A 27,277-nucleotide genomic window follows, 5' to 3' on the forward strand; every position below is an offset into this window, starting at 1 on the left:
AGTGATCAATTTTAAGTTCTAGGTGTCGAAATCTCTGAGGACCTAAAGAAGCTATAAAGAAGGCAAGACAGTGGCTACATTTTATTCAGAGTTTGAGAAGATATGGTTTGTCAACTAAAACACTCAAAAACTTTTACAAATATACCGTGGAGAGCATTCTGATTGGCTGCATCATTGTCTGGTACGGGGTCGGGGGGGAGCGGGCTACTGCACAAGATAGAAGTAAGTCGCAGAAACTTGTAGAATTAGTCAGCTCCATCATGGGTACTATCCTCTGTAGAATCCAGGACATCTTCAAGGAGTGGTGCCTTAGCAGCCATCATTAAAGATCACCACCTCCCAGAATATGTCTTCTTCACACTGTTACCATTAGGAATGAAGTACGGAAGCCTGAAGGCACACACTCAGTGATTCAGAAACAGCTTCTTCCTTTCTGCCATCAGATTTCTAAATGGACATTGAACTGCACTATTTTTTATTTCTGATTTTGTTTGCACTGCTTATTTTAACTTAACTGTTTAATAGACATTTATATACTTAATGCAATTCAGGATTTCCCCCTCTATATTTATTTATCATGTATTGCATTGTACTGCTGCTGTAAAGTTAACAAGTTTCATGACAAATGCCAGTGATATTAAACCTGATTCTGATTCTGATGCAAAATGGGAAGAGGCCAAACTGGATTTAGAAAGTAAGCGTGGAGTAAACAAACCTACTGGCCCCTGTCTTACCCCTCCCTCTCCTCTTCATACCTCACAAATCAATTTTTTAACTTTACCTCTCTCACTTTAAATCCATTGGTTAAGGAGGGTGACAAATGAATTGTAATCAGTTTAAGAAGCTTTTTTTAGAATGATTCATGGAATGGGCATTTTATCTGAGAAAAGGTTGGACAGGCAAGGCTTACATTGGCTGCAGTTTAGAAAAGTGAGAGAGGATTTGATTGAAATGTATGAGATCCTGGGGGGTCTTGGCAAGGTAGCCGTGGAGAGAATATTTCTGCTAATGGGAAAAATATAGAACTATTTAAACTCTTTAAGTTGGGGATAAGGCAATTTTTACCCCTGTAACTTCTGAGACTTGGAACTCTCTTCCTCAAAGAGTAGTAGTGGGAGAGACTTTGAAAATTTCTTAGGCAGCACTTGACAGGTTTTTTTGAATTATGAGGTGTTAAAGGCTCAGTGGAATAGAAAACTGAGGTAACAATAAGATCAGCCATGATTTTATTGAATGGCGGAGTCTGCTTGAGGAGCCGAGTGGCCTATTCCTGCTCCTAATTTATAACTTCATGTGCCATCATGGTACAAAAAAGATGTGATTGCACGAGAGACAGCCCAGAGCAGTATTAAGAGGATGTTGTCTGGGCTGGAGAATTATAGTTATGTGCAGAACCTGTCTAGACTGAGATTGGTATCTTTGAACAAAGGAGACAGAGGGGACATTTAATTGTGGAGTATGACATTTGAAGAGAAATTCAGTCAGCTTGAGAATTTGTGAGAGAATAAAACATTGTCATTTGCTGCATGTATGCCCTTGGAACCACAGTCCTGACTGAGAACTCTGTTGTTATCTCCTGCTATTACCTGACTGCTTCCTGCTCCCTCAGACCATACAGGATCATTTTACTCCTTTTTACCACTACTACCAAAACCTTAATGCATAACTATTATAAAAACATATTTGTAAAGATTCAATTTTAAAATAACACACCACTTTTTGCAACCACAGTCATCTCTCCTTTATGAGGTATGGATGTATTTAAGTTTCAACATCTAAGTCATGCCTAACAGAATCTGTGAAACCAGTAAAGTCTGGAGGCTTGCTGGCTGCACACAGCAATATAAATTAAGACAGAGATGATAGTTGCTGTTTTCATGATATTCCCTATAGTTCTGTATGATAGGGAATATCATGGAAAAATTTAATAAGTTGTATTATATATTTCCATTCTATACCTTGGTGTGAGGTGTTGGTGTGGAGATGTTTTGGAGCTTTGTGTTGTGTTGATTGGGAGAGAGATTTTTTTCCAAGAATCAGGTTGAGAATGAGATATTTGGATAAGCAAGGAAGCAGAAATACAGTCTATATCAGGGGTTTTGAAGTTCACAGGAGAGGGAGATCGGGGTTGGAGAAGAAGCCTCATGGCTATCAGGAGATTATGGACTGGGCTTTTGGGGATTATTGTATACTCAGGATAAAGATCAGAGTGGTTCAGGGAGAAAGTGGTAGGAGATGGTTATTGCAATGCAGTGGTCTCAAGGTGAAGTTAAGAGGCATTCCAGCAAAGCACTCTTGGGACAACTAAGAAGATTTAGTTGTCCAAGGAGTGCCCAATGATAGTTACTCTGGGGTGAGGGTGGTTCACCTTCCACCATAATGTTTAAAAAAAGTGATAGCCTCAAGGTTTAGTAATATCACTTGTGCTCAGAAGTGAAAATCACCTCAGGGGTCCAAGGATGAGTCACCCAGATTAATCTAGTGGTATTTCTGGAGTGATGTGTGGTAAACTAGAAATTGTTTTCTTTTCAGTTCATTCCCAAAAAAATACAGATGCACATTGTTGAAGAGCAAATGCACGTATAGACAAATTTTAGAGCATTTCCTTTTACATAGTGTAGCGTGCTTTGTGAAGAGCTTTAATCAAAATAAAATATTACAAGCAAATTTGAGGGAGATTTTGGAAATTAGTGAAGACTACAACACTCCTAGGCAAAGAACAATTTAATAGAGATACCTGAGTTTGAGATTTAAATGATTTCTCTCCCTCTTTTATCTGTCTGCACCCACAGCTGGAAGCCCAGAAACAAGCACTGGAAGCTGCACAAAGTGACAACAATCGGCTCCAAGAAGAAAGTGAATTAATGGTTTCGAGTGTTAAAGAATGGATCACAGAGCAAGGGTGAGGACAACTTATCATTGCTTAACTTTGGAATTTTACAGTACAGAAGGATGTCATTCAGTCCATTTTGCCTCAATGTTATTGTGACATTAGAATATATTTAGCCCCTCATGCCTGGATCTGCCATACGAAGAAATTCTATCTAATTTTTCACTTTAAATCCGTTTCACCCCATTACCCTTAATATCTTTAGTTAGCTGTAATCTCAGATTTAAAATTGACATTGACCAAGCATGAATTGTTACAAAGCTCTCCAGTTCAACTACCTCCTCCTGGCACCTACTCTGGTATTCATGTGATATAGCTTTGCTCCACCTAATTCATCTATCAGATGTCCTATCTGCCTGATCCAGTGGTTGTGAAAGATCTCACAGCACTTTTTGAAAGGGAAAGAGAAGCTCTTCCAATGATCCTGATCAACAACTGACCTTCAGCCAACACCAACAAGAATAAGTTTAATAGTTACTGTCATAATTACAGTTTGCAGGACATACATGTGCACAAATTAGGTATCAATTATGTCTCTAAAGCAAGGGTTCCCAACCTGGGGTCCATGGACCCCTTGGTTAATGGTATTGTTCCATGGCATAAAAAAATGTTGGGAACCCCTGCTCTAAAGCAACATAGACCATACTTTAAAAATAAAAGGAAAGATCACTGTACAAAAACAAATACAGTGGATTCCAGTTAATTGGGACACATCAGGACCAGTTACATTTTGGCCAAACTTTCATGGAAATAGTTAAAAATGTATACAAAAGACAAACTACTGTTTAACTGAGTAAGAAATTATGCATTCAAATAAAATACAAAACAAATTAGAAAACTACCAATATTACTGGTGGTTGTTCATTGCATACGACAATTACAGGAAACCTGTAGAGGAGAGTTTTTAAGGAGGACAAGCTGTTGTACTGGGGAAGTTCCACTCTGTCAGCCTCGGTAGTATAGGTCCATGGTACATCACAACTGGGGTCTTCCCTGGTTGCAGTGGATGACCATGACTTCTGTGCCTCATCATGCTCTTCACTCTCCACAGGGCATTGTAGAACCATCTTCCTGACCCTTGGATCCCTCTGTAGATCTCATCTGCTCAGTTTGCCAGAGTTGGCTTTGCCTGCTAGGACAGCCATGTCCCAGTCTCACCAGGCTATGAAAATTGCTGGCTATCCTCACATTGTTTAGCCCACCTATTAAAGCAGTTGTACCAGGATGTGGCCATTGTTGCATGCAAAAAAAGCTACTTGGAGCCCCAGAAGAGAGTTGAGTGTCCCGGGGAACAAAGGTAAAATTCATGATGATTACCAATACCTTCAAATTCTTCATAGTTCTTAACTTGTTGAAGTAGTGAAATCATTTTAGTTTCATTCCTGGCCATTTCTGACATCTTCAAGCCTGAATGCTTGAAAACTGCAGAGTGCAAAACAGTTCTGAATTGTCTCACTGCTTATTTAATGCTATCAGCAACAAAGATCACTTGTTTTAGAACACAAACACACACAACTGACACTATTTAAAAACTGTTCACTCTAAATATGGTGCAACACACATAAAAGTTGCTGGCAGAATTCCTCATGTTTGTGACTCCAAATATGGTGTAGCGTCTTAACAGCCACACAAGTGCATGCCACTGACACAAGTGAGAACCTGTTCAGCAAGTCTCCTGTCCAATTAAGAAGCATAATGTCACAAATAAACAAAAGGACTCCAGGCAATTTTCTCGATTAGTTTTTGTTCTTTAAGCGTTGCCCCAAATAAGTGGCTGCTCTCATTAACCAATGGCCTAATTAACTAGAATCCACTGTACTTAATTATCAGCAAGAGAAAACAAAAAAAAATGAAGTAGCATGCAATTTACAGAGGAAACATAAGAATTATTGGGTCACCATAACTAACAAAATGGCATTTTATTTGATGAAGGTAACAATCACTCATCCAAAGGCAGTACTTACATATGACAAAAAAATTAGCAGTATCACCTTATATACGTCCATACCATTGACAAGTAAATTTCTGACAGCGTATCTAACAAATACACCAAGACTTAATTCAGGAGGCTGTGTGAGGAAGGTTATTGCTTATCAATGCTGTGATGATTTAATGCATAAATATTCATTTATCTCAAGATTTCTTTTTTTCAAATTTTGTCTTCAAAATAAACGAATGCAATATAAACTCTTGGACTTGGTTTCAAAAATGGATGTTTCTGTTTTCTTCCTCTTATACAAGTTGTATTTACATTTGCACTTCTCACATAAACACCAGCTTTTCCATAAGACTTTAAGATATAGGAGCAGAATTAGGCCATTTGGCCGATAGAGTCTGCTCCACCATTTCATCGTGGCTGATCCATTCTTCCTCTCAGCCCGAATCTCTAACCTTCTGACCATAACCCTTCATGCCCTGACTAGTCATGAATCTATCAACCTGTGCTTTGAATATACATGAAGACTTGGCCTCCACAGATGCATGTGGCATTGAATTCCACGGATGCACCACTCTCTGGCTAAAGAAATTCCTCTTCATCTCCAGTTTAAAAGGACACCCTTCTATTTTGAGGCAGCATCCTCTGGTCTTAGACACTTCTACCATAGGGAACATCCTTTCCACATCCATTCTATCAAGGCCTTTTACCATTCAATAGGTTTCAATTAGTTCACCCTCATTTTTCTAAATTCCAGTGACTACAGGCCCAGAACCATTAAATGCTTTTAATATGACAAGCTGTTTAATCCTGGAGTCATTTTCATGGGCCTGCCTTGAACCCTCTCCAGTTTCAGCACATCCTTTCTAAGATAAGGGGCCCAAAACTGCACACAATACTCCAAGCAAGGCCTCACCAGTGCTTTATAAAGTCTCCTTGCTTTTACATTCTAGTCCTCTTGAAATTAATGCTAATATTGTGAAACCGCCTGGCTTCCTTGGCTGTGTAAATCTAAGGAATACACACTCTGGTCCCACCAAACCGTGAGATTGAGACGGCTCTCCCACCCAGAACCCTGGTTTGTGTGGCTGCTGTGTAATCTGCTACCTTGTTACAACTCAGTACCAAGAAATAACAGACAGCACACGGCATACAATTAAAGGAATTATATTTATGAATCTCAACTTAACTAAAGTGTTAGTAAAGAAAAGAAAGAAGAAACAAAATGGGCCCATTATAATTAAACAATCAAATGTGCATATGTTGGAGCTCAACTCTACCAAAAGTCACACATAGTCACCAATCCTCAGTAGACCCTGGCACTTTGCTCCATTGAACCACGGTCCCCTATACTGGGTAGAATCCTACGACCAGATCTGTTCAGCATCTTCTCTCTTCATTTCCCACTGAACAAAGGACCCAGCTCACACCGGTGTCAGGCACACAACACTAAAGCACATTCCCCTCATTGGACAGCTCACATTCCAAAGCACCGTTATCTCTAACCATAACCCAAACACGGAACTTCTACAGATAGACCATTATGTTAGCAGTGAAACCTTTCTTTGGGTGTTACAATTGCATTTGCCTTCCTCACCACAGGCTCAACCTGCAAATTAACCTTAAGGGAATCCTACACAAGGACTCCCAAACCCCTCTGCACCTCAGATTTCTATATTTTCTGTCCATTTAGGAAATAGTCGTCTCTTTCATTTCTTTTACCAAAGTGCATGACCATACACAACCCGACACTGTATTCCATCTCCCACTTCTTTGCCAATTCTCTTAATCTGTCTAAGTCCTTCTGTCATCTCCCTGTTTCCTGAAAACTTCCTGCCCTTTCACTTATCTTAATATTGACTGCAAACTTTGCAACACAGCCATCAATTGCATCATTCAAATCATTGATATATAATGTAAAAAGTATCAGTCCCAACACAGACCCTTGTGGAACACCAATAATCACTGACTCCCTTTATTCCCACTCCTGCCAGTCAGCCACTATCTTATCTATGCTAGATCCTTTTCAGTAATACCATGGGCACATAGCTTGTTAAGCGGCCTTGGTGTGACATCTTGTCAAAGACCTTCTGAAAAGCCAAGTGCACAACATCCACTGATTCTCTTTTGTCTACCCTGCTTGTTATTTCTTTAAAGAAGTCCTACAGATTTGTCAGGCAAAATGGACTATGGACTATGGCCCATTCTATTATGTGCCTCCAAATACCCTGAGACTTCATCCTTAACAGTCCAACATCTTCCCAATCACAACCACTGAAGTCAAACTAATTCACCTATAATTTCCTTTGATCTGCCTCTCTCCCTTCTTGAAGAGTGGAGTGACATTTGCAATTTTCCAGTCTTTAGGAACAATTCCAGAATCTAGTGATTCTTGAAAGATGCCTCCATGATCTCTTCAGCCACCTCTTTCAGTACCCTGGGGTATACACCATCTGCTCTCGCTGACTAACTTCCCATTTATTTTTGCTCTATTGTGGGCCCTCACTTTGGCTTTTTTGTTGGCCTTGTTACCACAGTTGTGTCATCTTTCCTTTAGAATACTTCTTCCTCTTTGGGATATATATATCCTGTGCCTTCTGAATTGCTTCCAGAAATTCCAGCCGTTGCTGCTCTGCCATCATCCCTGTCAGTGTTCTTTTCCATCAATTCTGGCCAACTCTCCTCATGGCTCTGTGATTTCATTACTCTAATACTGATACATATGACTTCAGCTACTCCTTCTCAAATTTCAAGGTGAATTTGATCATATTATGATCACTTTTCCCTCAGGGTTCTTTTACCTTAAGCTCTCTAATCAATTCCCGTTCATTGCACAATACCCAACTCAGAATAGCGGATTCCCTAGAGGGCTCAACCATGAGCTGCTCTAAAAAGCTATCTTGTAGACATTCTAGAAATTCCCCCACTTGGAATCCCATACCAACCTGATTTCCCAATCCAACTGCATATTGTATTCTTCCATAACTATTGTAACATTGCCCTTTTGGCAATGTTCCCTTTACAATTTAAAGAGTTAAATACCAAACAGGCAGACTAAGAGCAAAAGAAGATAATTTTGTCAAAGTTAAAACATGAGAAATTATTAATTCCACAGGGTAACTCCACTTCCCGGCTTTTATTTCTCATCCTTCTAGCTTATCACTTTTCAAGTTCTCATCCAAGTACATTTGAATGTGATGAGATCTTGGACTTCACTCTTTCAAGTAATGCGTTCCAGAACCCTTCTATACTTTGCTAAAATAAATTTTCTCAACTCTCCTCCGTACCTAGGTCCTTTGTTATAGACATCTTATCCAAGATAAACAGGGCATTCATGCTCATAGCTTTATCCTTTCATAAAAATCACAGTATTTACATAACCACTTACAAATTAGTTACTATCCTTGCAAGCCTACAAGTGCTATTGCATCCTTCCTGAAGTGTGGTTACCAGAATTGTACACAAAACCTCTATTGTGACAGAACTAGGAATGTACATTTCTAGTATGACTTTCCTGCTCCCAGCTAATGCTAGCTATCTGCTAATGAAGGCAAGAATCCCATATGTCTTCTTAACTAATATATCTACTTATTCTGCCACCTGTGGGCATACACTACAAGGTTCTTCTTGGTATTTTGCAATCTTGGTATTATGTAATATCATGTTTGCCCTTTGTAAAACCCTAACTTCACAGCTTTTTCATTAAATTCCATTTGCCATTTTCGTGTCCAACAAGCTACTTTCTGATATTATAGATACTTAGAATCATTACAGAACAGGCAGAGGCAGTTGAGCCCATCATGTAAATGCTCAATCCCACTAGAGCATCATTCTCCTGCTCTTTCCCCATGAGTTTGCAAACTGTTCTTTCACAGGCATCCATTCAGTTCCTTCTGGAAGACACTAATAGCTCTATTTCCACCACCATTAAAGACGGTGAATCCCATATCTACACTCACAACACGCTGGAGGAACTCAGCAGGTCGGGCAGCATCCGTGGAAATGATGAGTCAACGTTTCGGGCCGGAACCCTTCATCAGGACTGTAGGGGGAAGGGGCAGAGGCCCTATAAAGAAGGTGGGGGGAGGGTGGGAAGGAAAAGGCTGGTAGGTTCCAGGTGAAAAACCAGTAAGGGGAAAGATAAAGGGGTGGGGGAAGGGAGGCAGGGAGGTGATAGGCAGGAAAGGTGAAGAAAGAATAGGGGAAAACACAATGGGTAGTAGAAGGAGGGAGGTGGTAGGCAGCTGGAGGAGGGGGCAGAGTGACATAGGGATAGGGGAAGGGAAGGGGAGGGAATTACCAGAAGATGGAGTATTCTATGTTCATACCAAGGGGCTGGAGACTACCTAGACAGTATATGAGGTGTTGCTCCTCCAACCTGAGTTTAGCCTCATTATGGCAGTAGAGGAGGCCATGTATGGACATATCTGAATAGGAGTGGGAAGCAGAGTTGAAGTGGGTGGCTACTGGGAGATCCTGTCTGTTTTGTCGGACAGAGCAGAGGTTCTCGACGAAGCGGTCCCCCAGTCTACGTCAGATTTCTGCCCCTTCCCCCTACAGTCCTGACGAAGGGTTCCGGCCCGAAACGTCGACTCATCGTTTCCACGGTTGCTGCCCGACCTGCTGAGTTCCTCTAGCGTGTTGTGAGTGTTGCTTTGACCCCAGCATCTGCAGATTATTTTGTGTTTACGAATCCCATATCTAACTACCTTTTCAATAAAAGTGTGTATATTTACATCCTCATATCCTTTGATCAAAATTTTAAATCTGCAATCATTGGCCATTAAGCCTTCTGAGAATTGTAAAATTTCCATTATTTACTTTCTCTAAACCACTCCTTTATCAATTACCTTCTATCAATCTTTCCGCAATCTGCAAATTTTATCCCATCCATCAACTTCCCTCTTTTGGTATCATTTACAAGCTTCCTATTTATGATTTCCTATCATTAATCTGTATCTTTAAAAGCAAAAAGTTGAGCCCTAGAGATTAAAGCAGGATAACCTACCATGATTATAGTCACTGAGACAGGGAAGTGAAAGGGAAAGAAAACTGCACATTGAGTTGCCTTTATCAGCACAATGTAAATGACAGATAGATTATTACTCTTACATTAAACAGGGTAGAATTTTTTGATTTATTAATTTATGCAGCATGCTGCTCTTTTAGAAAAGATAAGGTAATCTTGCACTTTTTTTCTCTTTAGGCATGCAAATAATATTTTGGGTACAAAAATCCAACAACAAAACCAACTTGTCTCTCGCTTAACTATGGATAAAGTGTAAGCAATCAAATATCTCTGCATTTAATGTATATTGTAATGTATGTCATAGTGTCCTCCTGCTGTGCTTTTCACAAATCCTGTGTTATTCATTGTATGTATGGTCTCATTCGCTAACTGCTCCTATTCACTTATTGGTCAGATAAAGGCATGTCCTCATGGTCAGCTCAGTTTTATCCTATCAGAGACATCCTTCTTTCCCATCCTCCCTGCAGCTTAATTTAACCGTCTTCTTTGTTTACTCAGTTCTGATGGGGAGTCTTGAACCTGAAATGTAAACTCTTTTTCTCTTTGACAGATACAGCCTGACCTGCTCTGTCCTATATTTTCTATATTTTCTGTTTTTGTTTTACTGGTTGGAAGGTAATTAACCCAGTTTAAATATTGTGATTAAACATAAAATAATGAAAACCATGAAGGTTATCTTTTAAAATAGCAAATTAAGTGATTCAAATATTGTCTCATTTAATAAAGTGGCATATGATTAAAGTGCATACAGAAAAGGTTTTGAAAACAGTAAATGAACTAATGAGATTGCAGATTGTATTCAAGAACTAATAGGGTAGATCTTCCAATTAATGGCAAATCAGGCACGCGTGCGTTCCCTCTGGGCTGGTTCTTCAGACATGTTCCCAGGCACATTCTCCCAAGGTGAATATAGCTGATTGGCAAAGACCGTTCCAGGCAAAGTCCTTCCAACCTAAGTGGCCAGTTTCACTCCTCAATATTGAGACAGTTGGAAAGGCCTCACCCCCAACTCACTGGCTTTTTAGGACGTTAGCTTACATATGTAGAACAGTCAAGTCAAGTCACTTTTTATTGTCATTTCGACCATAACTGCTGGTACAGTACATAGTAAAAACGAGACAACGTTTTTCAGGACCATGGTGCTACATGAAACAATACAAAAACTACATTGAACTACGTAAAAAAACAATACAAAACTACACTAGACTACAGACCTACCCAGGACTGCATAAAGTGCACAAAACAGTGCAGGCATTACAATAAATAATAAACAAGACATTAGGCACAGTAGGGGGCAGTAGGTTGGTGTCAGTCCAGGCTCTGGGTATTGAGAAGTCTGATGACTTGGGGGAAGAAACTGTTACATAGTCTGGTCATGAGAGCCCGAATACTTCAGTGCCTTTTGCCAGATGGCAGGAGGGAGAAGAGTTCATATGAGGGGTGCGTGGGGTCCTTCATAATGCTGTTTGCTTTGCAGATGCAGCGTGAGGTGTAAATGTCGCTAATGGCGGGAAGAGAGACCCCGATGATCTTCTCAGCTGGCCTCACTACCCTCTGACACAGCAGTCTTGCCCTTAGGTCCTCGATGTTGTTCTCCAGCAACTCTACAATACATTTGCTAACAAGATGCTGGTAGAAGAATTTTGATACCCCGTGATCTTAGCCTGGCTTGGAAACCTCCTGACCTCCCTCTCTTTTGGCTATTGCAATGCACCTTCATCCACTTAAAAGTACTATAAAATCATGCTTGAAAGTTAAGTTCACCAAGTCTTCAGAAGGCTGTGAAATTGCTAGTTCATTAAAATGTTTTATAAGTGCATTACTTCAAGGGAAATTACAGTTTGCAGATTGCCATCCGTGTAAACATAGAAAAACCTACAACACAATACAGGCCCTTCGGCCCACAAAGCTGTGTTGAACATGTCCTTACCTGAGAAATTACCTAGGGTTACCCATAGCCCTCTATTTTTCCAAGCTCCATATACCTGTCCAAGAGTCTCTTAAAAGATTCTTATCGTATCCGTCTCCACCACCATCACCAGCAGCCCAGTCCACGCACTCACCACTCTCTGTGTAAAAAACTTACCCCTGATATCTCCTCTGTACCTACTTCCATGCACCTCAAAACTGTGTCCTCTCATCCTAGCCATTTCAGCCCTGGGAAAAAGCCTCTGACTATCCATACGATCAATACCTCTCATCATCTTATACACCCCTCTCAGGTCACTTCTCATCCTCCGTCGCTCCAAGGAAAAAAGGCCGCGTTCACTCAACCTATTCTCATAAGGCATGTGCCTTGTAAACATCCAGGCAATGTCCTTGTAAATCTCCCCTGCACCCTCTCTATGGTTTCCACATCCTTCCTATAGTGAGGCGACCAGAACTGAGCACAGTACTCCAAGTGGGGTCCTATATAGCTGCAACATTACCTCTCAGCTTTTAAACTCAATTCCACGATTGATGAAGGCCAAAACACCATATGCTTTCTTAACCGCAGAGTCAACCTGCGCAGCAGCCTTGAGTGACCTGTGAACTTGGACCCCAATCCCTCTGATCCTCCACACTGTCAAGAGTCTTATATTCTGTCATCATACTTGACCTACCAAAATGAACCACCTCACACTTATCTGGGTTGAACTCCATCTGCCACTTCTCAGCCCATTTTTGCATCCTATCAATGTCCCACTGTAACCTCTGACAGCCCACCACACTATACACAACACCCCCAACCTTTGTGTCATCAGCAAATTTACTAACCCATCCCTCCACTTCCTCATCCAGGTCATTTATAAAAATCACGAAGTGTAACGGTCCCAGAACAGAACCCTGAGGCACACCATTAGTCACCGACCTCCATGCAGAATATGACCCATCTACAACCACTCTTTGCTTTCTGTGGGCAAGCCAGTTCTGGATCCACAAAGCAAGGTGCCCTTGGTTCCCATACCTCCTCCAGTCAGTCAGTCAGTGGGTGCTGTCCTGAATCCGGGGTTGGCAGCTATGCACCTCCATCTTCTTCGATCTTGCGACAGCACCGAGTACAGCCTCTCCTCCAGTTTGTTCTCACTGGCCACTTTGGCACCGCCCGCCGCCGCCCCTGCTGAACACGAGCCCGAGGCCGCGTCGGCCTCCAGCCGCGACCGCTTCTTCGAGCTCGGCCCTTCCTTAGGCAGAGGCCTTGGGCAGGTCCAGTCACACGGTGCAGCGCCCAAGTTCATCATCTCTTCTAACTAGGTGTATAGCATACGATTCGTAGATACGTGGTGAGGCTTTGCTGTCTTCCATGGAAGATGGCCGTTGGCTCACAAGGAGCTCATCTGCTCTTTGTCAGGTCTTGTTTCTTTTAGTCCTGCTGGGTGTCCTCACACCCTCCTCACCAGACTAAGTCTGGGGGGGGGGAGCCGGCCCAAGTCACCGACCACTTGACCACGACTCCCGGCCGAGCACCTGGCGCCCGCCCCCTGCCAAATCTCTCCGAGCATCCGGCGCTCGACCGAAAACCATGGAGTGAAATACCTCCTTACTTTCTCAATAAGCCGTGCATGAGGTACCTTATGAAATGCCTTGCTGAAATCCATATACCTGTACACTATATCTACAGCTCTACCTTCATCAATGTGTTTAGTCATATCCTCAAAAAATTCAATCAGGCTCGTAAGACATGACCTACCTTTGACAAAGCCAGCCTGACTATTCCTAATCATATTATGCCTCTCCAAATCTTCATAAATCCTGCCTCTCAGGATGTTCTCCATCAGCTTAGCAACCACTGAAGTAAGACTCACTGGTCTGTAGTTCAGAAGAAATATATTTAGAAGGTTTCTAAGCTACCTGAAACACATCACCATGTGTCACCAGTGTCATCTTGCAAGTCATAGAAACATAGAAAATAGGTGCAGGAGTAGGCCATTCAGCCCTTCGAGCCTGCACCGCCATTCAGTATGATCATAGCTGATCATCCAACTCAGAACCCTGCACCAGCCTTCCCTCCATACCCCCGATCCCTTTAGCCACAAGGGCCATATCTAACTCCCTCTTAAATATAGCCAATGAACTGGCCTCAACTGTTTCCTGTGGCAGAGAATTCCACAGATTCACCACTCTCTGTGTGAAGAAGTTTTTCCTAATCTCTGTCCTAAAAGGCTTCCCCTTTATCCTCAAACTGTGACCCCTCGTTCTGGGTCATCATGAGTAATCTCCATAAATTCTTGTTCTACACTTTCATGTATTGGTTTTCTCCTGCTTGTCACATCGTTAGAGGACTTGTCCTTGAATAACCATTGTATACAATGTTATCAAGTCTACTGTATGTATCCCCCTCATGTTTGTTGTACTGCTGTTCAAAAGACCAAAGAACAAATACATCAAATGTTTCTGCATACCTTTCACTTTTGCAGTCTACCCTCCAATTCCCACCTTTGATTGTACCATTTTTATCTTGATGCAATTTCATGAATTTGTCAATTTAGTTAACCTGTTCCCTGCCATTGTGGGAATTTACTTCTGTTTGATAATTATTCATATATATTTTGATGGGAAAAATTCTGGATTTGTCAATGCTTTGAAGAGTTGATAGATGGTTTATTTTTAGCAATTATCTGAGTATTAATACTTCCATTGCCCATTGAAGGTAAATCCAGACGTAGTGGAGAAAAGATTCCCTATTTCTTTATGGATTTGTCAGTCTTGTGGACAACCAGGCAACAAGGTTTTACAGAAGGAAAAATAAACTTCCGCAATAGCACCTCCTGCATTTCTTTCAGCCAACAAACAACATGTACATGCAAAATCCTTTGATTCTTCAAGGGATACAGAGATATGAAGCTCGGTCAATTCTAATATGACAAAGCACAACTGCCTTTTCAGTAAAACTCCCTGCTTCCTTTACAGTTGAATGTGTTCTTTCTGCAAGTTTGGTCATCGAATAAACCAGTCACCTTTCTAGGCTTTGCCCTTTAGTGTTGACATGTATCATTTCTAAAAGCCATAGCTTTTCCAGTGGCGTATCATGCTACAGATGTCTATTAGATACTAGCTGCTCCTTGTCTTACTAACCCATCCCTCCACTTCCTCATCCAGGTCATTTATAAAAATCATGAAGCGTAATGGTCCCAGAACAGATCCCTGAGGCACACCGCTAGTCACCGACCTCCATGCAGAATATGACCCGTCTACAATCATTCTTTGCCTTCTGTGGGCAAGCCAGTTCTGGATCCACAAAGCAAGGTTCCCTTGGATCCCATACCTCCTTACCACAGAGAGGCAGGATTTATGAACATTTGGAGAGGCATAATATGATTAGGAGTAGTCAGCATGGCTTTGTCAAAGGCAGGTCATTCCTTACGAGCCTGATTAAATTTTTTGAGGATGTGACTAAACACATTGATGAAGGTAGAGCAGTAGATGTAGTGTACAGGTATATGGATTTCAGCAAGGCATTTCACAAGGTACCTCATGCAAGGCTTATTGAGAAAGTAAGGAGGGACGCTTACTATTTCTCCTTTAGTGTTGTCAACAGTACAGCAATTTCACGTTTGTATTCACATTACTGCTAGAGGTGATAGCAAAAATGGGCATTGCAGATGACTCTATTTAATGTTTCAAAAGCAGCAAGCAGGAACAGTTGGGTCATTCTGTACATCACAGTTCCAGAGGAAACATTGGATTAGTCACTTGGCAAGACCCAATAAAAAGAGGTTAGGTTTAAGCAGAGTGGCCATTGTGTGAGTGGGCCAGTGTTAGAGGGGGGTTTAGGTTTAGGATTAAGAGGCTTAGGCAAGAACGGCTGAAGGCTGTTGGTAGATTTTCTCTTTTTAAATTTTCTTTCTTATTGCGCAGTTAGATCAGTGGGAATGCTTCTCAGGATAGTGAAATCCTCCTGTTGCGAGATGTGGGACAGCAGGGAGATCTCCAGTGTCCAAATGACTACAGCTGCAGGAAGTGCACCCAACCGCGGCTTCTTAGTTACCATGTTCAGGAATTGGAGCTGGAGCTGGATGAACTCTCAATCATTCAGGAGGCTGATGGGTTGATCAACAGGTGATACAGTGAGGTAGTTATATCCAAAGTGCAGTTCACAGGTAACTGGGCGATAGTCAGGAGGGGAACGGGAAAAGGGAGCTAATTCAGAGTATCCCTGTGGCTATTCTCCTCAACAACAGGTATAGCACTTGGGATACTGTTGAGGGGATCGCCTAGCAGAGGAAAGCCACAGCAGCCAGGTCTCTGGCACTGAGTGTGGCTCTGTGGCTCAGAAGGGAAGGGATGAGAAGAGGCAAACTGTAGTGAAACATAAAACCAAAAGCTGTGGATGAACCATGGGGTACGTCATTTGCTGACAGCTAGATCTGTGGCACTTAAGTCTGGTGACCCAGGTCTGTCCAAGGTATGACTTGCGGAGGGCTATTTCAAGAGCAAGGATACAATTCCGAGCAAGGTTGGAGGCGACATTGGATGCATGTCAACTCTGGCAGGGCTTGCAAGACATTACTTCCTACCAAGCGAAACCCGATAGCATGAATGGCAGCGATGCTTCACTACCAGATGAACTCAACGCTTTCTATGCCTGCTTTGAAAGGGAAAATATAACTACAGCTGTGAAGATCCCTGCTGCACCCAGTGACCCTGTGATCTCTGTCTTAGAGGCCGATGTTGGCTGCCTTTAAGGATGGTGAATCTTGGGCCGCTGTACCTCCCTCTGCAATTGGATCCTTGACTTTCTAACTGGAAGACCACTACCTGTACCGATTGGTGATAATATCTCCTCCTCACTGACAGTCAGCACTGGTGTGTGCTTAACCCACTACTCTACTCCCTCTATACCCATGACTGTGTGGCTAGGTATAGCTCAAATGCCATCTATAAAGTTACTGATGATACAACTGCTGTTGGTAAAATCTCAGATGGAGATGATAGTGCATACAGGAGCAAGATATACCAGCTGGTTGAGTGATGTCACAGCAACAATCTTGCACTCAATGTTAGTAAGATGAAAGAGTTGATTGTGGACTTCAGGAAAGATAAGATGAGGGAACCTAAACCAATTCTTATAGAGGGATTGGAAGTGGAGAGAGTGAGAAATTTAAAGTTCCTGCATGTCAAGATCTCTGAGGGTCTAACCTGATCCAATATATCGATGCAGTTATAAAGAAGGCATGACAGTGGCTATATTTCATTAGGAGTTTGAAGAGATTCAGTTTGTTACTTAAAACACTTGAAAACTTCATTAGATGTACCATGGAGACCATTCTGACAGGCTGCATCACTGTCTGGTATGGGGATGGGGGCCTACTGCATAGGCCCAAACAGGAAGTTGTAAAATTAGTCAGCTCCATCTTTGGTACTGGCCTCCACAGAATCCAGGACATCTTCAAGGAGTGGTGCCTCAAAAAGGCGATATACATTATTAAGGACCCCCATCCATTATTAAGGACCTCCATCACCCAGGGTATGCCCACTTCTCATTGTCACCATCAGAAATGGGGTACAGAAGCCTGAAGGCACACACTCTATCATGCCCATGTCAATCCATACTCCCCCTTCTCCAGCCTTGTATCCCTTTTGCCAATCAATTTCCCAGCTCTTGGCTTCATCCCTCCCCCTCCTGTCTTCTCCTATCATTTTGGGTCTCTCCCTCCCCTTCCCACTTTCAAATTTCTTACTATCCATTAGTCCTGACGAAGGGTCTCGACCAGATGCTGCCTGGCCTGCTGCGTTCAACCAGCATTTTGTGTGAGTCACTGGACCTTTTTTTGGCTCAAAATGAAATGAACTGCTAGATTAAGAAAATCTTTTTCTGTGAAAGATAAGCTTCACGCACGTGACGTGATCAACACTAAAAGTCAAACTCAAGTTGCACGAGACCTCGGGATACCGGAATCAACATTTCGTGGCTGGAAATCACACGAAGAAAAGTTACGCGCATCACTTTGCAAAGTTGAAGAAGAAGCAGGACTTAAAGCCGAACACCTGAAGACAGCCGAAGATGTCAGCCTCGATGACTCCCTGTATGAGTGGTTCATTCAAGCTCGCTCAGAAAGCCTTCCAATTTCCGGTCCTATTCTCAAAGCTCAAGCCAAGAAGTTTGACAAGCAGATCAATGGAGAAACCTCACAGTTCAAAGCTAGCAATGGATGGCTAGGTCGGTTTAAACGCCGTCACGGGATTTTTCAACTGTTAGTGTCAGGAGAAATTGGCTGAGCCGACAGTGCCGCCGCCAGTGAATACCAGGCTGAACTAAAAGCTCGCTTAGAAGAAGGTGGCTACATGGAAGAACAAGTGTACAACTATGATGAAACAGGCCTCTGCTACAAGATAATCCCAGACCGTATACTGGCCAGCAAAGATGACGCTCACTGACATGAGGTGTTCAAACAACGCAAGGATCACGTGACGTTGTTGTTTTGTGTAAACAAGATTGGAATACATAAGTTAAAACCACTCATGATTGCCAAATCTCGCTCACCCCGCTATGAAGTTGTTACCATTCGAGTACGTGTACAGCAGTAACGCTTGGATGACAAGTGTCATCTTTGAGGATTGGTTTCACAAAACCTTTGTCCCTGCCATCTGCACTTATTTGCGTAAGCAAAAGCTAGAACCCAAAGCTCTTCTTTTGCTTGACAACTGTCCCGCTCATCTGCCAGCCGCCAACCTAGTAAGCCATGACGGAAAGATCCGAGTTTCTTACCTCCCCAAGAACACTACATCCAAGATCCAGCCCCTAGATCAGGGGATCATTCCGTGTTCAAGCAGAATTACAGGCTGGAATTAATTCATAGAATTGTAGATGGCTCAACAAAGCTTGAAGCCTATCTGGAAAGCCTGAACGTGAAGGCAGTTTGCCACTTAGGTGGGAAGGCCTGGGCAGCAGTCAGCTCATCATGTGTAGAGAAATGCTGGGAGAAGATTCTGGGGCCAGCCTTTTCATCACGCCAATCCACCACAGAAGATGATGATGATGAGCCAGATTTGTACGGCTTCACAGAGGAAGATGTGCGTGAGGCAGAGAAGCTGTCTGAATGGAACAAAGAAGAGCTACACCAGTGGTACTCTGCCGATGACGAATGCCCAACATATGAGCACGTGACAGACGCTGAGATCGTCCGTAACATAACTATAGCACCGGCAGAGGCAAGTGTACCGGTTCTCGAGCCACAAGAAGGTGATAACGAAGAGCTTCCACCCCCACCCCCAAAAGTGTCTGAAGCTATTGAACACCTCGAGGCTAGCCTCCGTTGGCTGGAGACCCAGGAGGTGGACCACATAAAAAGCCTCCAATTCAGAAGCATTCTAGATTTCGCTCGCAGCCAGTGACATGCTACGTTCAAGCAAGGAACACTCGGATCACTTTTTTAAGAAATAAACTGTAAATGGTGATTGCTAATATTCTTGAATGTTTTTATTTGTTGTTTTGTGTATTAAAAAGCTTTACTAAAAATTAATTTGTGTTTTCAATTCTACAGTAACAACAGCCCTGATTTAGCGCGACCCTACTTTTTTCGCGATGACATGTTATGGACCCAAACGATCGCGTTATAATGGGATTTCACTGTGTGTATATATGTATATTCACAGTAATTGATTTACTTGGTTATAAATTTGTTTATTTTTCTGTCTATATTATCACGTATTGCATTGAACTGCTGCTAAAGTTAACAAATTTTACAACACTTGCGGGTGATAAACCTGATTCTGATAGGGGACCCAATGGCTAGGGGAAATGACAAGAGTTCTGTGGACGAGAACGAGTTTCCCAGATGGTACTGTATGTTGCCTCCTGAGTGCCTGGCTCAGGGACATCTAGGATTGAGTTCCCAGCTTTCTTAAGTGGGAGAGTGGGCAACCAGAGGCCATAGTCATTGTCACTACCAATAAAATGGTTAGAAAGGGTGATAAGGGCTTGCAAAGTCAGTTTAGGGAGTTAGATGCCAAGTTAAAGGACAGAACCTCCAGAGTCGTGATCTTAGTATTGCTACCTGTGCCACATGCTAGTGAGGCCAGAAATAAGAAGATCATACAGTTTAACATGTGGCTAAGGAGTTGGTGTATGAGGAAATGCTTCAGATTTTTGGATCATTGGGCTCTCTTCCAGGGAAGATGAACTTGTACAAAAGGGATGGTTTGCACCTGTACTGGAGGAAATATCTCTAAGAGAAGGTTTGCTCATGCTGCATGGTGGTCGTGGTGGTGATCAGGCATTTGAACTAGTGTTGCTGAATGATGGGAACCAGAGTGCCATAGTAGATAGTGCAGTGGTTGAGGGGAAAGATGTTGTTAAGCCTACGTACAAGATGTTGAGCATGGTAGGACTAATGTTCCAAATTGTATATATTTCAGTCCAAGTATCGTAGGAAAGGTGGATGAGCTTAGGGCATGGATCAGCATGCTGAATTATAACGTTGTGGCCATTAGTGAGACTTGGTTCAAAAGGGGCACAGTTGGCATCTTATTGTTCCAGGGTTCTGTTGTTTTAGACATGATCGAGTGGGTGGGATTAAAGGGTGGCATACTAGTCAGAGAAGATTGAACAGCAGTACTCAGAGAGGACAGGCTGAAGAGCTCAGCTACAGAAGCTATAAGGGTGGAACAGAAGAGTATGAAAGGTATGATTAAATTCATGGGGTTATATTATAGACTTCCCTATAGGTAGCAGGATTTACAGGATCCAAGTTGTAGAGAGATCATAGACTGTTGTAAGATATATAAGATTGTGATAATAGGTGATTTTAACTTTCCAGAAATTGACTGGGATGTCCATACTGTAAAAGGGCTGGATAGGATAGTATTTGTCAAGTGTGTTTAGGAAGGTTTACTTAATCAATACATAGAGTTTCCAACTAGAGAGGGTATAATATTAGATCTCCAATTAGGGAATGAGATGGAAGGTAACAGAAGCTTGTGCAGGGAATACCTTGTATCGGGTGATCATTATGTCATCAGTTTTAACATAACTATGGAGAAGGATAGGTCTGATCCTTGGGATGAGATTCAAACTTGGGAATAAGCTAATTTTGATGGTATCAGAAAGGATCTAACAAGTATGGATTGCTGCAGGTTGTTCTCTGGCAAAGACATGCTTGATAAGTGGAAGGCCTTCAAAGATGACATTTTGAGACTACAGAGTTTGTATGTACCTGTCAAAATAGAAGGCAAGAATAACAGGTTTAGAGAACCTTGGTTTTCAAGAGATATCGAAGCCCTGGTTAAGAAGAATAAGGAGCTACATAGCAAGTACAGGCAGGCAGGAACAAATGAGGCACTTGAGGAGTGTAAGAAATACAAGAGAACACTTAAGAAAGATTTCAGGAGGATTAAAAGAAGGCATGATGTTGCTCTAGCAGACAATGCGAAGGAGAATCCCAATAGCTTCTACAGATATATTATGAACAAAAGGATAGCAGGGACAAAACTGATTCTCTTGCTGATCAGAATGGTCATCTATGCATGGAGCCGAAAGAAATAGGGGTGATCTTAAATGGATTTTTTCGTATCTGTATTTACTCAGGAGACAGACACAGAGTCTACAGACGTGGGGCAAAACAGCAGTGAGGTCATGGGCCATATACAAATTACAGAGAAGGAGCTGTTTGCTGTCTTGAGGCAAATTCAAGTGCATAAATCTCAAAGGCCAGACATTGTGTTCCCTTGGATCTTGTTGAAGGCTAGTGCCGATATTGTAAGGGCCCTAGCAGAGATATTTAAAATATCTTTTGCGCTAAGTGAGGTGCCTGAGGATTGGAGGATCGCTAATGGTATTCCATTTTTTAAGAAAGGCTCTAAGAATAAGACAGGAAATTATAAGCCAGTGAGCTTGATATCACCAGTGGGTATATTATTGGAAGGTATTCTAAGGGACCAGATGTATAAGTATTTGGACAGACAGAAACTGATTAGGGATAGTCAACATGGCATTATGCATGGTAGGTCATGTTTAACCAATCTTCTAGAGTTTTTAAAGGAAGAAACCAAAAAAGCTGATGAAGGCCTAGTAGTGGATGTTGTCTACATGCACCTTAGTAAGGCATATGGCAAAGTCCTGCATGGGAGGATGTTCAAGAAGGTTCAGTCACTTCGCATTCAGGATGAGGTACCAAATTAGATTAGACAGTGGTGTTGTGTTTGCAGAAGCCAGAGAGTGGTAGTAGATGGTTGCTTCTCTGACTGGAGGCCTGCAACTAGTGTGCCAGAGTGATCGGTGCTGGGTCCATTGTTGTTTGTCATCTATATCAGTGACCTGGATGATAATGTAGTAAACTGGATCAGCAAATTTGCAGATGACATGAAGATCAGGGGTGTAGTAGACAGCAAGGAAAGCTATTAAGACTTGTAGCAGGATCTGAACCAGTGGGAAAATGGGCTGAAAAATGGCAGATGGAATTTAATGCTGACAAATATGAGCTGTTGCACCTTGGGAGGACATACCAGGGTAGAGCATTAAGGAGTACAGTAGAACTAAGAGATCTGGGATTACAGATGCATAATTCCAAGAAAGCGGCATCATAGGTAGATGGGGTAGTAAAGAGTGCTTTTGTTACATTGACCTTAATAAATCCAAGTATTGAGTACTGGAATTGAGATGTTGAGATGAAACAGGAGGCCTGATGTGGAGTATTGTGTGTATTGTGTGCAGTTCTGGTCATCTACCTACAGGAAAGATAATCAAAAGGAATGAAAGAATGTAGAGAAAATGTATAAGATGTTGCTAGGCCATAAAGACACAAGTTATAGGGAAAGGTTCTAGAGTGCAGGAGAATGAGGGGAGATTTGATAGAGGTACAGTATAAGCAATTATGGGGTGTATAGCTAGAGTAAATGCAAGCAGGTTTTTTTCCACTGAGGTTGGGTGAGACTAGAACTCGAGTTCATGTTTTAAGGTTGAAAGCTGAAATGTTTAAAGGGAACATGAGGGGTCGTCTTCACTTAGAGGATGGTGAGAGTGTGGAACGAATTGCCAGCAGAAGTGGTGGATATGGGTTTGATTTCAATATTTTAGATTAATACGGATATTGGAATATCAATGGGAGGGATACAGGGGGCTTTGGGCTGGGTGCAGGTTGATGGGACTAGGCAGATTAATAGTTCGGCACGGATTAGATGAGATTTAAAGCCTGTTTCTGTGCTGTAGACTCCCTAAAATTTCATTCAACTCTCCAATATTTCATTTAAAAGTTCAAATGAGAATGATCCAGAGTAATGTAATTTGATGGTTTCAGTAAGAATCTTGCTTCTAATTAAATCTTTGTAACAAATGCATTTCTTAATGATTACAATGTCACAATATTGTTTCACAGTTGTTTACAGGAAACCATTAAAGATTTGAATCAAGAATTGAAGAAGGTAAAAACTGAGATGGAAGAAAAGGAAAACAAAACAGAACAATTAAAGGTACGTAAAGTATACAGTATTTCCATTGTGCAGTTTTAGCAGTAATTAATGTGATTTGAGCAGTAATTGATCTTATCCAATTTCATATTCCATTCTGCCTTAAAATTCATAAAGTTGTGAACTTTTTGCATTTTCAGTGCCTTGTTTATTTTTATGATTAAACCTAATCTTTCCAGTTAAAAGGCACAAATTGTAAAATTATATCTATTTTTATTGTTTTAACAAAGAGTTTTGTTGTAGAAATTAAATATTGCTAGCATTCAATAACAGTAACACACACAAAATGATGGAAAAACTCAGCAGGCCAGGCAGCATCTATGGAGAAAAGTACACTCAAGTTTTCGGCCTAAAACGTCGACTGTACTTTTTTCCATAGATGCTGCCTGGCCTGCTGAGATCCTCCAGCATTTTGCGTGTGTTACTCAGATTTTCAGCATCTACAGATTTTCTCGTTTAGCATTCTGTAATTATTGTTTGTGTTTCCTTTATGTGTACAGTACTTGATAAACTTTAATAGTCAGAATACTCAATGAATATAATAGTGGTTCTTTTAATAGGCATTACAGAGTCATGGTGCCAGTCAACAAATACTGCCCAATCAACTCGGAAGTCAACTGAAGAATCAAGAGTAAGTGATTATGTCATATCTACACTGAAATACCGTATCTTCTGCTACATTTCATTTGTTTATAAGTAATATTTTTTAGCATATTGGCAATTTCACTACACCCAATGAGCTTTAGCTAAGCTTTTCTGTTTCAGGAACATTCGGAATGAACCAAGAAAACTATATTTTAATATTTCTAAAAAGTAACTGAAAGTCAAAATGAAAGTCAGTTTTATTCAAGTTAAACATAATTAAAATTTGTTTTCTTTTATTGTGCTTTAGGATGGATTTAAACATAGAAACATAGAAAATAGGTGCAGGAGTAGGCCATTCAGCCCTTCAAGTCTGTACCGCCATTCAGTATGATCATGGCTGATCATCCAACTCAGAACCCTGTACCTGCCTTCTCTCCATACCCCCTGATCCCTTTAGCCACAAGGGACCTATCTAGCTCCCTCTTAAATATAGCCAATGAACTGGCTTCAACTGTTTACTGTGGCAGAGAATTCCACAGATTCAGCACTCTCTGTGTGAAGAAGTTTTTCCTCATCTCGGTCCTAAAAGACTTTCCCTTTATCCTTAAACTGTGACCCCTCGTTCTGGACTTCCCCAACATCAGGAATAATCTTCCTGCATCTAGCCTGTCCAATCCCTTTAGAATTTTATACATTTCAATAAGATCCCACCTCAATCTTCTAAATTCCAGCGAGTATAAGCCTAGTCGATCCAGTCTTTCATCATATGAAAGTCCTGCCATCCCAGGAATCAATCTGGCGAACCTTCTTTGTACTCCCTCTATGGCAAGAATGTCTTTCCTCAGATTAGGGGACCAAAACTGCAGGTGTGGTCTCACCAAGGCCTTGTACAACTGCAGTAGTACCTGCCTGCTCCTGTACTCGAATCCTCTTGCTATGAATGCCAGCATACCATTCGCCTTTTCCACTGCCTGCTGTACCTGCATGCCCACTTTCAATGACTGGTGTACAATGACATCCAGGTCTCGTTGCACCTCCTCTTTTCCTAATCGGCCACCATTCAGATAATAATCTGTTTTCCTGTTCTTGCCACCAAAGTGGATAACCTCATATTTGTCCACATTAAATTGCATCTGCCATGAATTTGCCCACTCACCCAACCTATCCAAGTCACCCTGCATCCTCTTAGCATCCTCCTCACAGCTAACACTGCCTCCCAGCTTCGTGTCATCCGCAAACTTGGAGATGCTGCATTTAATTCCCTCGTCTAAGTCATTAATGTATATTGTAAACAACTGGGGTCCCAGCACTGAGCCTTGCGGTACCCCACTAGTCACTGCCTGCCATTCTGAAAAGGTCCCGTTTATTCCCACTCTTAGCTTTCTGTCTGCCAACCAATTCTCTATCCACATCAATACCATACCCCCAATACCGTGTGCTTTAAGTTTGCACACTAATCTCCTGTGTGGGACCTTGTCAAAAGCCTTTTGAAAATCCAAATATACCACATCCACTGGTTCTCCCCTATCCACTCTACTAGTTACATCCTCAAAAAATTCTATGAGAATATCAGACATGATTTTCCTTTCACAAATCCATGCTGACTTTGTCCAATGATTTCACCACTTTCCAAATGTGCTGTTATCACATCTTTGATAACTGACTCTAGCATTTTCCCCACCACCGATGTTAGGCTTACCGGTCTGTAATTCCCCGGTTTCTCGCTCCCTCCTTTTTTAAAAAGTGGGGTTACATTAGCCACCCTCCAATCCTCAGGAACTAATCCAGAATCTAAAGGGTTTTGAAAAATTATCGCTAATGCATCCACTATTTCTTGGGCTACTTCCTTAAGCACTCTGGGATGCAGACCATCTGGCCCTGGGGATTTATCTGCCTTTAATCCCTTCAATTTACCTAACACCACTTCCCTACTAACATTTGGTTTACAACAATATAAATAAAGGTGAGCACCACGTGGCCTGTCTGAGGCAGCTGACTCTGTAATTGGAAATTCAATGCTGGCAATGTTGGCCCAGAGAGAGTGTTGAGGATGGGCTGCCAATCACTCCAATAGATTTGGAGTATTTACAGAGAGGGTACTGGTGCTTTATGGATTACTGAAAATAGCATTTGTCTCTTGTTAGCAATGTTGGTATCTTTTATGCTTAAGTCATTGCTTTGTTGTAAGAAAAGATGCTTCACTGAAGAATTAAGTAACTGTTTAAACTGTTCAGTCAAGACATAAGAGATTGCAAATGTTGGAATCTGGAAAAAACAAAAAATCTGCTGGAGTACAGCAGTGTCTATGCATTGAACTGCTGGTGCTAAGTTAACAAATTTCGCGACACATGCTGGTGATAATAAACCTGATTCTGCAATTGCTAACATTTTGGATCTCTCCTCTGACCTTAAACCTATGGCCTCTAGTTATAGACTCCTCTGGCCTGGAAAAGATTCTAACATGGTATTAATACTCATTCATTTGTTCATTATGTGCCATGTCGCATGATGTGGGCAATTATGGTCTTTCCATGACCATAATTGTTCTTACCAAATTTTTCTACAGAAATGGTTTGCCATTGCCTTCTTCTGGGCAGTGTCTTTACAAGACGGGTGCCTGACATCAGTGGTTGCATAACCAGGACTTGTGATATGCACCATCTGCTCATATGAACAGCCACCACCTGCTTCCTTTACAGGGAGAAGGCAGGAGAATGAGATTGAGAGGGATAATAAATTAACCATGATGGAATGGCAGAGCAGACTCGATGGGCCAAATGGCCTAGTACTGCTCCTATGTCCTTCTGAGCTATCATCCTGATGAATCTCTCCTGCACTCTTATTATGGCTACCAAATCCTTCTCGGAGCTTGGTAACCCAAACATTACCACTTGCCTGAAATTCAGTGTCATCTAACTGAAAATCAGTGAAATATGGTTATGACTGTGTTCTGTGGAAAGTTGACTAAGTATTTCCAAGTGTGACTTAGCTTGTGCCTCTGATTTTGGAGGAATTGCAGTGGAACTTGTTATGTCTGGAAGGACTGTCATTAGGCACTGCAAAGACAGTGTGTTCTTCCCAGCACACTGCTAGACTGGGAAGCTTATCAGTTGTCAGTCATTTACCATGCATGCTTCAGGATCCCCAATCTAATTCCATCCAATGTTTGGAGTTACAATGATATAATCAAAGATTTGTCATACGGGCAAAAAATGCAGTGAATAACTGCCAATAGTTGTGTTAATCCTTGAGAGCTATTGTAGAACTGGTGGAGGGTTATGAAATGGCATTAGGTTGCAGCAACTGGATCTCTCTTCAAAGTTCATTGGATTTCTGTTTACTCAGTCTTTGCGAGACATTGATAGGTTCACACCAATGAGTGTAATGGAAGCTATTAGAGCAGAACATCTAAGATAGCAGTAAATATACGGTCACACAAAAAATATATATGCAC

General features: G+C 41.7%; 1 protein-coding gene across 1 annotated transcript in view; it reads left to right on the forward strand.

Moving 5' to 3' along the window:
* The window catches only part of LOC134349574 (paramyosin), a 674,039-nt gene that overhangs the window by 517,333 nt on the left and 129,429 nt on the right, over nucleotides 1-27,277 (forward strand). Inside the window, exons 20-23 of the mRNA XM_063054149.1 lie at nucleotides 2,793-2,902; nucleotides 10,033-10,107; nucleotides 23,148-23,241; nucleotides 23,799-23,869. Coding sequence (XP_062910219.1) covers nucleotides 2,793-2,902; nucleotides 10,033-10,107; nucleotides 23,148-23,241; nucleotides 23,799-23,869 — 350 coding nt within the window. The remainder of the gene's footprint in view (nucleotides 1-2,792; nucleotides 2,903-10,032; nucleotides 10,108-23,147; nucleotides 23,242-23,798; nucleotides 23,870-27,277) is intronic.

The sequence above is a fragment of the Mobula hypostoma genome, chromosome 1 (genome assembly GCF_963921235.1).
Source record: "Mobula hypostoma chromosome 1, sMobHyp1.1, whole genome shotgun sequence".
NCBI classification, from domain to species: Eukaryota; Metazoa; Chordata; class Chondrichthyes; order Myliobatiformes; family Myliobatidae; genus Mobula; species Mobula hypostoma.